At 37.4% G+C, this 14,164-nt stretch overlaps 2 protein-coding genes across 4 annotated transcripts in view; one reads left to right on the forward strand and one right to left on the reverse strand.

Annotated features, from left to right (window-relative positions):
- The window catches only part of LOC120348112 (uncharacterized), a 121,945-nt gene that overhangs the window by 36,010 nt on the left and 71,771 nt on the right, over positions 1–14,164 (reverse strand). The gene's annotated exons all lie outside the window — the stretch shown is intronic.
- Positions 2,925–6,821, forward strand: LOC144429691 (uncharacterized). Of its 3 annotated transcripts, none has more exons than XR_013478983.1 (4): positions 2,925–3,365; positions 3,557–3,613; positions 4,183–4,348; positions 5,153–6,821. XR_013478983.1 is itself a non-coding variant. In XM_078117861.1 (3 exons), the coding sequence occupies exons 1-3, from the start codon at positions 3,499–3,501 to the stop codon at positions 5,292–5,294; spliced, it is 423 nt and encodes a 140-aa protein (XP_077973987.1). In that variant the 5' UTR covers positions 3,484–3,498; the 3' UTR covers positions 5,295–6,821. The 3 variants fall into 3 exon arrangements, 1 of the variants encoding a protein (XP_077973987.1); XR_013478984.1 differs by having other exon boundaries at positions 3,557–3,600; XM_078117861.1 differs by lacking the exon at positions 2,925–3,365 and having other exon boundaries at positions 3,484–3,613.

Genomic DNA, 14,164 nt, shown 5'->3' on the forward strand with positions numbered 1-14,164 from the left:
AAATCTATTTATGGAGATTAAATTTGCCCCGGGACAATGCGATGAAAAAATTTTGTTTTTAAAAATATCACAATTATTGACTACTATAAGTCTACATTGTCAAAACAGTCAATTAGCTTGTGCAAAATTTGCGGGTATGGAGAAAATATAAAAACGGTTAGAACAAAACTACAAAATAATTTAAAATCTGACAAACATTGGTCTTCCAAATTCCCTTCCACACATTTTTAGAGACTTAGGGAGATTTAGTTGTTGTAACTCAGTTACATACGTGTTTTTCTGCCTTTTTTATGACGTCGACTTTTTACTCGGATTCATCGAATCTCAGTAATACCCGACTCATCCCATCCCAACCAATTTGCCCCATTTAGGCGACTCGGATGATATCCATGTCATGTTTGCCGAGTCCTTGATTAATCAACTTCTTTTCTGTCGTTCGAAGTTTGATAGCTGAGAATTTTCGCTTGACGTAACGGCAACGAAGGGTCGTCATGTAAATATACGCTGTTAATTTACGAAAGTCAATGAGAAAAAGTGCCAGGTTACAAAAGAGACATACATACCTATACATTCGTTTCTGTACAGCGGAACTCCGTTAGAAAACTCTGAGATTCAGAGATTAATTTAAGTACATGTGATTCTATCCCACACGGAAAAAATGGCATAAACGAATATGTATCGGGTAAAATCCAAAAAGTGGTCACCAGAGATTAGATTTGCATATTTCGTAATTTGGTTTGTTGGACAACTCATCAAAGTTCAGCTTGTTTGCGAGTCTTTTTTTAATTTAAATAATATAAATGGAAGTTAATTTTTGTGGAACTTTTTTTTGAAGATACTCGGACTCTTGATATTTTCGCATGAAAGCTTGATGTAATATTCAAAAACGTAACATAAGTCAGTCTTTTACTCCAGCATAGGGAACTGATTTAAGGCTATCTTCCAAACTATACTAATTTGGGGGTATGTGCAACCGTAAGAGCATAGTTTAAAACCTCAAAAAATTGAAAATCTTAAAAAAGGGGACATAAGTCAGTTTTGCTCTACAGCAGCAAATATGAATGTCCTGATTTATTTGTGAACTTATCTACTTTGTCAATGAGCAGGCTTCGTTTCTTCAGGCAAAGTTTGTTCAAACCGCACGTTTAGTGCTTTGCCATATATGAGTACGATTTAAACGTTTTATACTTTTCCAGTTTTTCGCGTTTAACGACGGCAACTTAACTATACAGAAATTTGATTTTTTTGTTCAGTAAAAAAGAGTAACTTGGTTCCAACATAACTGTATGCGGATAGAAAAGACTGGGGTACGTGAGCAATTTAAAAAAGACGACATTTTTCCATCTCACTGCATTGCCCATAAGTTTTTGCACGACATATTGGTATAAAAAAATTGTTTCATGAAAATGGTAGGTAAATTAGTAAATATACTAATTTTTCTAGTAAATTTTTACTAATTTTTTGTTAAATTTTACTTTCTACAAGAGTATTTTATTGAAATCACGTGACTTGTTTAGCTGAGCCAATCAGGGTGCTTGTTTGTTAATAGTTTACTAATGAATAGTAATTCCACTGATCAGTTAGTAATTAATATAACAGAAAAATAGTAAAAAGATTAGTATACTTGGAAAAAGTAAAAAAATCTAAGATCCTCTAATTTACGAGTAACTATTCTTTCCAATAAACGAATTTATCTACCTACGCATGCGATATAGTCACGAGGCAAATTCAAATACTCCTTTAGAATTTCATCTAAATTTTGCTCTGGGTATTAATTTGAATTAATTTTATTCTAAAATTATTTTGGTTTATCACCCAAAAATTCTGATTGTTTTGCTATTGCATTAGACAAGATAAGATATTGTTTTTATATATTATTTTTCCGGAAGTAAGCGGACCTATTTGTCCAAATATTCATCCGCAAAAACTCCACGAGGCAGGTTGCGTGCGCAGCATTTTTGATTTCGAGTTTCCTTGTGCCGCCCATCTCGGCTGGGACGCTAAGCTGTTTGGGAGCTCAGCATCGGTTGCGTGCGTATGAAAACTCAATGCGGTACGTATGTTAAGTATGCAATAGCGTGAGTCTCAGTTTGATGATTGTGTTAGCAACGGTCTGTACGGTAGGTGCGGATTTACCACGGGTAGTGGTCTGATTATTGAGGTAATGGTACTGGTGCTTTTTGCAGAGATCAAAGTTTCCTATATTTTAATTCTTTCCCTTTACCGTCATAGGTCATTTAGTACCGGTAATGTGCCAATTATGACATCACTCAAATGTCACGTGCCTGTAGCCCGCGCTTTTTCTGGTTCGGGAATTAGCGAGGCTCTTTGTCGTTAGTGGATGTTTATTAGTGGATGGTTTTTGTAGCTTTTCATGCGTTAATTGAGCATGTTTGTGTTACAGTAGTAGACTTGTAGTTGGTAGACCAAAATATTCTTTAAATACCGTGTACATCAGCGTCTAATGGTACCGGTACCGTACCTGTATACAGCGACATGCTTACACACTGCGTTAGTTTCGCCGTGTTTCCGGTACGGTATATATCGACGACCAAGAGTAAAAATCTGAATTGACTATTTCAGTATTTGTTTCGGAATAGATGTAACTTACCGGTAGCCTATGGTGATATGATACGTTCAAACGTTACAAGTCAGTGGCGACAATAGGTACGGTAACAGACAGATGAATTCAACTAGACTATAGCTACAAAGTCTACAAGGCGGCCATCTTGGTCGGAACGTATTTGGCGCTTTCACAATTTACACTGTATTATATATATATCCTAATACTTTTAGGACATTTTATTCTTCACAGTAAAATGACGTCATTTTGAATCTCGATTCGAGAGCTCCAAATGAACCAGAACAATTTTAGTCATTTCATATTTGATTCATGAAAAATCTTACAATATGGGGGACCGATCCTAAAGTACGAATAATTGTAACAACGGAAAATAATAAATTGAAATGACTGAAACTAAATTCGCTATTGTTGAGGTGATGGTTTAAAATAAGGATTATTTGTTTTTGGAAAAATATAAGAGGTTATAACTTATCTGAGGTTAGGCTATACTTAAATATTCTAAAGTTCTTCTATTCTTTATTTTAATCGCAAGGTCGATGACCCAACCTCTATGAAATTACCAGTACTTAGTGTCATTCAATCAGAAAGTGGATCACTTACTCCGGCATTATTATTTAGGACATTGAAATATTCAACCAATAAGGAAATTTCTGAATTTATAAGTTCTTGAAAGTCGGAATCAAAGAGTCTGAAAACTGAATTACCGAAATCGACTGGGGTGGTCACGTTGATCGCCTATTATTTTGGAGAGGACCTAAACCAAATGTTTAAGTGTTTCCAGGTATGTTCTATGCTTTTTTTGTGTAAAGTGCTTTTTTTTGAAAGTTTTCGCATCAAGAGTAATGTAACTTCTGCACAACACTGTTCGTATAAAGTTATGTGAGCCGACTGCAAATTAATTGGAAACTAACTGCATGATAGTGGTTAACGGAATTTTTTTGCATATTTATTCACTACTTCGCCTATTTTCAGAAAGAAACCACTTTTTCCCAGATATTAGAAGATATTCCAAAATCGTAAGTGTTAGAGGTGAGCGATGTAATTGTGAATATCAGGAACAATTTCGAAATATGATATGATAGCTGTTTTCCTGTGATTAATTCTGCAACTTTTTCAAAGGCCATTTTGTGTCGCCATATACTTCTCAGTTGTGATTATTATAAAATAATATCACCAGCTTCTGTCATGCAACCTGCTTTAACTGTTGCATCACAGTATGCATTGCTTGAAATATGAAATATAATATTTCTGAAAGAACGTAATGCGCATCATAAGCCTCATCAATGTAATAAGTTCTCCCTTCGTTTTATCAGTGTTACGCTTGCTATCAACGGTGAGTGAAAATAAGAACAAATCCATGTCTGCTATTTTAGATATATAGCCAAAGCCAATTTTGAGATGACCGTACTATTATACAATTAATAATTGTGTAATTGCATATTATCAAAAAATCCCTAATTGTCCACCTCTAGTAAGTGTATTTGTTATTAGTTGGCTTTAGAAGTTGAGATAATAAGATTAATCAACCTGTCAAGTGACTTTCACTTTATTCATAAGCCTATAGATTCGAAGCTAAAGTTTACAATCTTGTGTTTCAGGTAACACGGTAGCGACTGCTGAGACTTTTTACGTCATCGCTGAACGAGAAGTGGTGTGTTCCTGTAGATCGTTTTTTGAAGCGGTAGCTTTTCAGTTTGCTTCGTTATATGTTTTCAACATAGAATATCCAAAGAAGGCCTTGCTGACGTTTGATTTTATTCAGAGGTAAGAAAAAATGTGCTAGTCTACAGTGCTGATATAATTCTTGCTGTTGACACAATGTACACGTTGTTGACGAATTACCTGTTACTTCTGTCATGTAGTGTTATTTGATGACATACAATACAAAAAATGGGTTGTGAAAATGAAATATGTGACTGGACTTGCACAAACTCATGGTGTCCATACCCTGGGGACTGGGCCATAAGTAGGGCTGGGAATAATTTAATTAGTTAAACAGTTTTTAGGTGGTTAATAATAGTCATGATTTATTTTAACCATTCATCGGTACGGTACCGATTAATGGTTAAAATAAATCATGACTGACGGGCGGTACCACACATGTTTCCTCCTAATCTAATATGTTTTACATCCATATGTGAAAAATTAACTCACAACAATCCTATTTTAGTGAACTTCAATTTCAAACGATGTCACTGTGCTCTCCATTTTGTAGCAGGAAATTTTTGATATATTTGCAAAAAATCATTACTAATGACAGAAATTAATACAATATTTTTCAATTGCTGCATTTGCAATCGAATGTCAACGAGCGGAAGAGCCTATTGCGATTAGCGACAATTGGGGGCTAGGAGGATCTGGAGCTTTCTGGTTTGGCAATTGCATTCCTGTCCCACTGACAATTTTTTGTTTATTCCTTGGCAAGGCACGATACATTATAAATACCTGACATTTTTACTATTTTTGTCCAGTGTTTGTGTTTTCACTATTTTGGTGGTGAGATGACAGGACGTTTTCCAAATTTCATATGTGAAACCTATTCGCCATTTAAGTTCGGCCTTTTTTCAGGTTCTTCGGTGACATAAACCCCAGAGGCACTAAGTCGAAAAAAAGTAAAGGCAAAGACGTTCATGCAAAAGTAATCGGCCTTGCAAGAAGAGTGAATCTATCACAGGCGTTATATGTGCCGTTGTTAGAAATTGATGTTTAAGTAAACTTTGGTGGTGTTACTGCAGCTTACATCACTTTTGACCTTTTGACCCATCACTTTGGTCAGAGGTTTGAGTTCATGTATTTGATCGAGTTTTTCGAAGTTCGAGTTCGCAGCCCTGCTTTTGGCTGATCGATTAATTTGATAAAAAATGATTTAGCTGTGTGTTGGGTGTGAAGTCTGGATAATTTTAAACAAACAAACAGCTCCGTGATCTTCTTCAACCACAAAATTTCTGGCTTCCACTCATGACTATCAACTCCCACATTTGCAAATATATGACTCCGTCTCCTGCTCAAGACTCCTTCAAAATATGAATTAAAACTCTTGACTCCCTGATCTTTTAAGATTTGACTGCTGCTATGCTAGCTGCTTTAGTGTAACTTTTTGTCCAGTTTTATCAATTTTAACATTTTCGAATTTGCAACTTCTGCAAACTCTGCTTCTAGCTCATGAGCTTTAAAAATGTCCAGTCAAACTCTATTCATAAGGGTGGATAAACTCCGACTATGATTAACTCTATAGACTCTGCAAGCTTCAAAATTTAGAACTCCCACTCATGCTCCTACCAAAATCCTCAAACTCCCGCTCTTCGACTTCACGCCCCTTGAAATCTTATCTTGAAAATTATCTTGCATAATTAACTTTAGAATTTGTCATCTTTGAAACTCTTGCCATAGCTACAAAATAGGTTGCATGATATTTCCCAAAATTTTCATTTTGAAACATTATAATTAGAGTAAAGTGCAAAAAATCGTGAAATTCTTACAATAGTCTCGTTATTATGTCACGTTTGCCAGCGTCTCATAGCCTGGTATTCAAAAATTTGATTTCAAAATAAGTTTGTCAACTAAACAACCCAGTCCTAAAACGTTTTCTTGTTTGACTTTATTTGGATCTATTGAGATAAATAAATAGACCTCGAAATGTATAGACCAGATTTCTAACAAGTGCCGATAGAAACTCAATTTTGATCCATTAAATACAGAATTCCTATGTCCTACAAGAACTTGTGCCCTCATTTTATTGCATGGATAGCCTTCAACGTCTCATAATAGGTGATTAAATTTGACTGTAGACCATATATTTTCTGAAATTTCTTTCGAAACTGTTTTACATGCCTTAAAGGCATTCAGTGTGTATTTATGGTTTTATAAAAATATCAATTGTAATAAAATGATTTTCGTTTCCAGAATCTCGTTTATTTATTTTAACTGTAATATTCTGTGTGTTTACTGTTGTGTCGTGCCAGTAAATAGCTTTGCTACTCTCGTAGTGGTTCGGTCATCGCGAGTGAGAAATTACCATCATGCTAGTATTGTTTGGTAATACTGTCGGGTAAGGTAGCTGCCATCGAGATAGTAATTTTATTTACTATTTTAAGTTAAAAAAATATTACTACTGGTGGGTAGGTTTACTGCCGTCAAAAAAGTAGTATTTTTTACAGTTTTATAGTAATTTGTGCTACCATCAATCTCTGTAAATTTACTGAAAATACTGTTCATAATACTACTGATAGGGCCTGTAAATTTTTTTACATGGGCCAGTACTTTTGCTGCCATTTTTTTTAGTAAATTTGGAAATTTTTTTTTAACAGTGTATGAAGAGTCATATCGTACATTTTCAATGAAAAATGCACAGGAACAGAGTAGCTACGAACGGTGTTGCGATTGCAAAATGCTCAGTGCAATCTTGTATCCTAGTTCTTTCCGCTAGAAGGCGATATGGGTTGGCTTGTAGAAGAATTTGTTATGGTTGTTTTTGGTGAAATTGCAGCGGAAAGAATGTTGCAAGGCTCTACGAGTTTCTGGAAGATTATTTGATTTTGCATTGCCTGTGAAAGAGAATGCTATTTAACATAATATAGCAAGGTGCGTGCGTATGGGGGTGGTTTTCCGGGTCGGCCACCCCCCCCCCCGTTTGATAAAAAAAATTCTGTGTCATACATAACAATTTTTCTAGCTTAATCGTGTTTATATATTGATTTACTTGTAAATTAAAACTTCAGGAGGCCACACACATGTATGCACCTGCGATTGACTGATCATGGAAAATATTACAAAACATAGAAATAAACAAATTGTTGTGTTGTTGTTCTGATGTGTTGGCCTATATGTAGAAAGCCCGCGCTCCTCAATTTAAAGCTTTTTCCAAGGCGCTGAATTTTTTAATCTTAAGTAATTTTATGAGATGATTTTCACACCTTCCCTACGAATGTGGTGTGTTTGTATTTAAAAGCTGCCATTGACATTATTAAGAAGAGATAAAAGTATTCATTGTGATCACAATTGAAAACTGATTAGTAAAGCGCAAAACAACGAAAACAATGTTTACAACGATGCTTGGATATCTGTCTGCGCGACTGGACAAATTGCAATTGTTCCATAATTATTATCCTAATGCTGATTGGTCATTGTTACAAATATTAAACAATTGCCGTGAAAACATCCACACTGAAACTAAGTTCAATTTTAGATAACGCGGACCACTAGTCTTACTAGTCTCCTAAGCACCAAAGTGCTCAGGGCATCTGGTAGGCATCATCAGGTCCTGAAGCCCGTAAGGCACTATAAAGAAAAAATTCAGGCATCTTGGGCATACTTCATTATTGGATACGTAGTCGAACTATGGGTCGTTTTGTTATTATGTCATTGTTGTTCTTTAACATGTTAGTCTTTATCCTAACGTTATAAAAAAATCGCTTTTCTTGTTAATTACTGGAAAATTGCTTTGAAATTTATAGTGGCTGAAGGTTAAAGATGGAATCTTTCTCTACAAGGCTATTACTGTTATTTGTTTCTAAATTTTGTATGGATTCTATGAAATCTGATATTCCGTACAAAATTTCGCTGTATTATTTTTATTCATGGGAACACGGATTGGTACTCCAGAGGTATCTGAAACAAGATGGCGGACACCGGAATGCAATATTTGTACCAGGTTAGGGTTAGGCCATAATTTCATGTACAAAAACTACAGGGGTCACTTGGCTAGTCCCCGAACTCGTAATTGAACTAAAATAAGGTAAATTGTGACAGTTATACAGACATTACAGCTCAAAAGAAATTAATAGAATCAAATAAAACAACAGAGCTATGCTCCAATATATGGGCACGTAGGCCGAAACAAAATATTTCATCATAAATTCACCGAAATAGGGTATCCTGAACAGTGAAGCAGCTACATGGCTATCTCACAGTGTCTCAGTACGGCACAGTTTACCGATTCCAAGAAAAGCACCAAGATTAGAAGACATTAGTCATAATAGTTAGTGCAAGCCCCGCTTTTACGAGACAGTTACGAGTTAGTTCAGTGTCACCGCGCTGTGTTACGGTACCGGAACTGCCATATCTTCAGAAATTCCTGCCATGTGACAGCGTGAATTAAAATTGCAAGATGGTCCGACTTACAAATGTAGTAACACCAGCGATCCGAGTCGCTACTGTAATATAACACCAATAACACAATTCAGTCGATGTGTGTGTCACAAACCACAATGTCCGTATTTGTTTTGTGTATTTTTGTGTTTGAGAGTTACCGCTAGATGTTGATCGAGAAATACAACGTCATCTTCAAACCGTTGCTTTGTGAATTTCTTGTAGGAAACCATTCGAGTAGTAACACTGGTCACGCTTACTTGTTTATAGTTTTAAATGTACTCTGATAGACTTTATAGTTTCGTTGTATAACTTGCGTGATTTGGTTATTTATCGTTATTATTTAAACACTACATATTTTTACGTTGCCATATACTATGATTCTGCCCAATTGATGCTGATTTGGTAGCTTCCACTGTGTCAATACCCGTAATAGTATTATGAGATTCCGATCACCCACGGTATGTGCGAGGGAAATATCTCTTTCTGTGGCATATGCTCATTTGAATTTTCGTTACTTCCCATGATTATAAGTTTATTACAAATCCATAGTTAGCATATCAAAGAACAAAATACCCGTCGAAAATATACAAACGAAAACTTATTACAAAATCGAGGGAGCTGACAATCCTTCAAGGTATGAATAGAATACCATAATTTTAAATCAGGCTTTCAAGCTGAAATATATAAACTGCAGTCATCAAAAATATCAATTATTTGTTCATTTTATCACAAGTAATAAATAATAATAAAAAAGAAAAGAAGTAATGATCGGCGGAGAGGCAATATGGATGCGGTCGAATAATACCGAATGAGAAGGTTCTGGTTTAAAATCATCGGTTCTTGTAGAAATCGAAGGAAACTAAAAAAAAACTAAAATTAGAGCTCCTGGCACTATTTTCCATTTTCAAGTTCTGAAATTTTGAAAACTGAATTATTTGAAAGCAGTGGCGGCGCGTGGTCATTTTGACAACCGGGGCAAGCTACTGCGGGACCAAGTCACCCCCATCTACGGGGACAGGATGAGCGCTGTAAGTTCTCCCATCATTTTATGAGTATAAAAACCATTCCATCGGTAACAACCAATCGGCATAAGCGACAATTTTTAACGATAAGAAAGTGTCTTTAAAACCGGTCCGAGTCAAGGGATTAATAAATATAGACATAGTTTATTTTGAAACCTCTTTCAAAAGGAAAGGCAATATTTACCCAGATAAATACAATGACATATTAACAGAAACTTCGGGAAAGCAGACAAAACCTAAAATAAGGTTTAAAACGTTACTATGAAGAAAGGAAAGTTAATGCAAAGATAAGGACATGCGTCGCTCACTTCTACTGCTTGAACATATATGCAACACGCCGCGGTTTCTTGGAAGCAAAATGCTCAATAACACGCTGATTAAAGTCATGCATCCCAGAAATAACGTCTCTGTGAATGGATAAAACAGCCAAGGAATTTAATCTATCTTGCTTCATTGTGTTTCTGAGATACGTTTTAATACGCTTCAGCGTGCTGAATGTTCGCTCTGCGTCGGCGGAAGAAATAGGCGTCGTCAAAATGATGTCCAGAAATTTTGCAGACGCCGCAAAGGTAGTTACTAGAGTGTTATCTATGAGGAACCCATAGAGCGCGCAAGTTGATGTGATGTTCAAAAAAGTTTGATTGGTGTATATACATCGCAATTCATTTTCCAATTTACCCACGTTTATCATGGGGTAAAATTTGGAGACAGTAGCCAACAAATGGATGGGAAATTGACGTGCAAATTTTGAAAAATTTTTGGGGTTCATCAAAGAGAACGCGGCAAGGTGTTCAGTGCGCAGACGATTGCCTATTTGATTCACCAGAATGTCACAGCACCACAAAATCAAACGCTGCGTTGTTTGCCCGCGGCGTAAAGAAGCACTCCATGTGTCGTCGTATTTTATTGTTTCCCGGATACGAGATACAGCATCGCAGAAGTCTGAAATACACGACTGCACAGACGCTCCATCCATTAGCCTTGACTGCAATGCGCCGTATAATACATCCACGTGATAGAATATTGTGGAGAAAAAAGCGAGAATAAATGAAAACTCACCATCTTCTAGCAGACGCTTTAGACCTGCCGCCTCCCTCACAGAGCGTTCGTCCCAAACCGGAGAGCTCTGAATGCCATTGAAACACTCAATGAGCTCAGACCTAATTTTGGACACGCCCTGCACCACGCGTGATTGGAAGTTCCAACTTGTTGGTGCACAAGCTGGGAGACGGCGGCATACATATCTGGCGAAGGAGGTCAGAGCGCTTCGGCGAAACGGAAAAAAATGAAGAAAACCCCGAAAGATTTGCAAAAAATATACGGACGAGAGGGGTATCAAGACACATATTTTTAATAACGAGGTTAAATTGGTGTGCATAACAATGTAAAAAATGAGCATGAGGAAAATCTTCTTTTATATAAACTTGAACACCATGTTTCGACCCACTCATGACTGCCGCGCCGTCATAAGTTTGAGCTATCAATTTTGACTTCGCGTTGTAAGGCTGTAACACTTCTTTCAGTACAGCCGATATCCCGCAAGCCGTGCGATCAACGATTGGTACAAAGCTGTGAAATCTCTCGGTAGGTTTACCATTTTTCACAAACCGAAAAATCACAGCCAGTTGGGGAACGCACGTGATGTGATGTCAGTTGTCGCGTCAGACTGAATCGAAAGGAACTGGCAATTCTCAATTTCCAGAGCCAAATGTTGTAAATAAATTTTATACATTGAGTCGAGCAAATCATTTTGGATATCCTTAGATGTCCCTTTCGAAACAGTTGCGGCATCAAGATGATCTCTCAATACTGTATCTAGGGATGCGGTGTATTCCACCATATCCAAAAATACCCCTCTATTAGAAGAGCCAGCCCGTTCATCGTGCCCACGGAGGGACAGCTCGTGACAACCAATGAAATTCAAAACATCTATCAATCGACCGAGAACATGGCGGTTTTTCTCGACGTTTTGGTTGTGCCGACGAATAGAAACCGCGCGTCCTTCATCCAACTGTGCTGCAATATTAACATTTCCGAATGTTCGGTATTTTACTGCATTGTCCAGATGCTCCATAGGAGATTGATGATCTCTGGCACGCTCGGAAAGATGTTTAAGATCTCTAAAACCAAATTTACACCAACGTGAGTCACGGGCGGTAGCAAAAAGTAGGCAATAAAAACAAAAAAGTGCATTTTTGTCCTCGCTGTAACACAACCATTCGTGTTTTTTATACCAAGTTTCTGCGCAGAATGTACGCCGACGCTTTCCTCCGTCATGGGATTGTTCCAGTGAACAATTTTTTGGTTGATAAGGCCCAAGACGTTGTACCTCTAATTTTTGTTCCAGCGGCAGCTGCGAAAACGGAGTGCGAAGTAGTGCATCAACCTTATTCATTATGAGATCTAAGGCTAAGAAATGCGAAGCTGGAAAGAAGTGAGGAGCTCAAAAGGAATGTGGAAAATGGAAAGCAAACGGACTAAAGGTCTCTAACTGATTCAAATAGCGAAACAAGCGACAAAAACGAAGGCGAGGAAACTATCAACTCTTCAAGCAACCAACGAACGAGAAGGAATGCGTAAATATGTCAACACGTTGTTGTAAGAAACGTCGGCATTGTGTCGTCATAATTTCGGGGCTAGGCCCGATCGGCCCCGATGAATTAGTAAAAGAAACAGAAAACAAACGAGACAAACGCGGCAAGTGGAAGATAAAAGAGAGAATACGATATACAATGAGCAACCGGGGCAAAATTGGCGTCGCCCCGTCGACGTTCGGCGAAGGCTTTGCGAGCGAAAAATGAACCATGTCGGAAGTATATGGCTAGTGTAGACAGTCTGTGCAACCGATATTGAGGTATTTTCGAATATTTTTTATTATACCGAAAAAACAACCGGGGCATTGCCCCGGTTGGCCCTATTGACGCGCCGCCACTGTTTGAAAGTGTATTTATTGTAACAACTACAACCACTCTCCCAAAGCATGAATTCTATAAACAGGCTTACATTGATCTGGCAACAGGAAAAATAATATTTTCAGGTCACATTTTCTAATACCAGGCTGGTCAGGGTGAATTCATCAGTGTATTCTGTTTAAGCGTTTTATGGATTTATACATTATGTCAGTAGGTGGACGGATTACCAATGAATCGCGTTACGACTCGGTGGAACGATATGCCGGTCAAGTTACAAGAACAAATTGAAATCAGGTACTCATTGATATTTTCCTACCGGCACCTTTTTGGGTTTGCTATCCAACTCGTTTATGTTTAAAAATTAATGCAGCGTGATTTACATGAATGATAACAGCCTAGAGCCCTAGAGAGATAGTAACAATGCTGCCATTTTACCCCATACATGTCGCTGAGATAGATGTATATAAAGAAGTTTCACATGTAAGAAAGTTGTTATAGTGTAGCAGTGCAGCAACACACCCACGGCCACATCTAGCTGACGTGCATTTTTCGCACATTACATTCATGACCCCCACCTGATTACGTGTTCCAAAATATCCGTCACTGCAAAGGCACAACGACGTAAAAATCTTTCTAAAGTATAATTGAACCTCTTTGATGACGACGAACAGCGAGAACAATTCACAGGATTATTACGCAAAATCAATTGAAATTGCTAGCACAAAAATTAAGTACAATAGACGAAAACGTCACCAGGGCGTAATTATGTAGGAATATTCATTGGTTTTGAAGCTTGTCTGCTTTCTCGTAATTAACTAATCCTTTTCGCGCAAAGCAACGAATATAAGCAGAATCGAGTAGGTTACTCTCAATGAAGCAATATGTGCTAGAAACCTCATATTTTAAATCCAACGTTTGGCAGGCGTTATACGTTTTCGCTAAAAATGAGGCCCTAGACAAGCAAAAATGAAATTATTTACCCAATCATAACGATGGAGTACCACGCATAAAATAACACATTTCAGTACCACACTTTTTTTCGAAGCGTTTCAGCTTTTCTCTCAGATCAAGGCGCAGACAATCGGGAACACTTTTTGATATAGTAATGGCTATATAGTACTCGACTTATATAATAGACTCATTCGATACATGAAGGTTGGTAAGGTACAAATGCTTACTTTCCACGTGGGTATTCTATGTTCTCACTCGACTTAGGCACCATACAAGCAGAGACGCCGATACTCTCCAAGTATGTGAACCAAGATGGGGGACACCGGAACATAGTATGAGTACCCAGTTAGGGTTAGGCCATAATTTTAGGTACAGATACTACCGGAGTCACTTGGCTAATCCCCGAACTCGGAATATACCTAAAATAGGGAGAATAGGAATAAAATTATGGGATAACCCTAACGTGGTACACATACAAGCTCCGGTGTCCGCCATCTTGGTTCACATACTTCGGGATTACCAACACGCCTTCATTAATTATACTACCACACCTGTGAAGACTTAATATTTTTTCAAGAACAAGTCTTTTAGTACTTGGTTATTTA

The sequence above is a fragment of the Styela clava genome, chromosome 11, assembly GCF_964204865.1.
Source record: "Styela clava chromosome 11, kaStyClav1.hap1.2, whole genome shotgun sequence".
NCBI classification, from domain to species: domain Eukaryota; kingdom Metazoa; phylum Chordata; class Ascidiacea; order Stolidobranchia; family Styelidae; genus Styela; species Styela clava.

Coding starts and splice junctions, on each gene's coding strand:
- LOC144429691 (XM_078117861.1), top strand. CDS start 3,499: ATGATAGTGGTTAACGGAATTTTTTTGCATATTTATTCACTACTTCGC. Junction 3,614..4,182: donor CAAAATCGTAAGTGTTAGAG/GTGAGCGATGTA, acceptor CTTGTGTTTCAG/GTAACACGGTAGCGACTGCT. Junction 4,349..5,152: donor ACGTTTGATTTTATTCAGAG/GTAAGAAAAAAT, acceptor GCCTTTTTTCAG/GTTCTTCGGTGACATAAACC.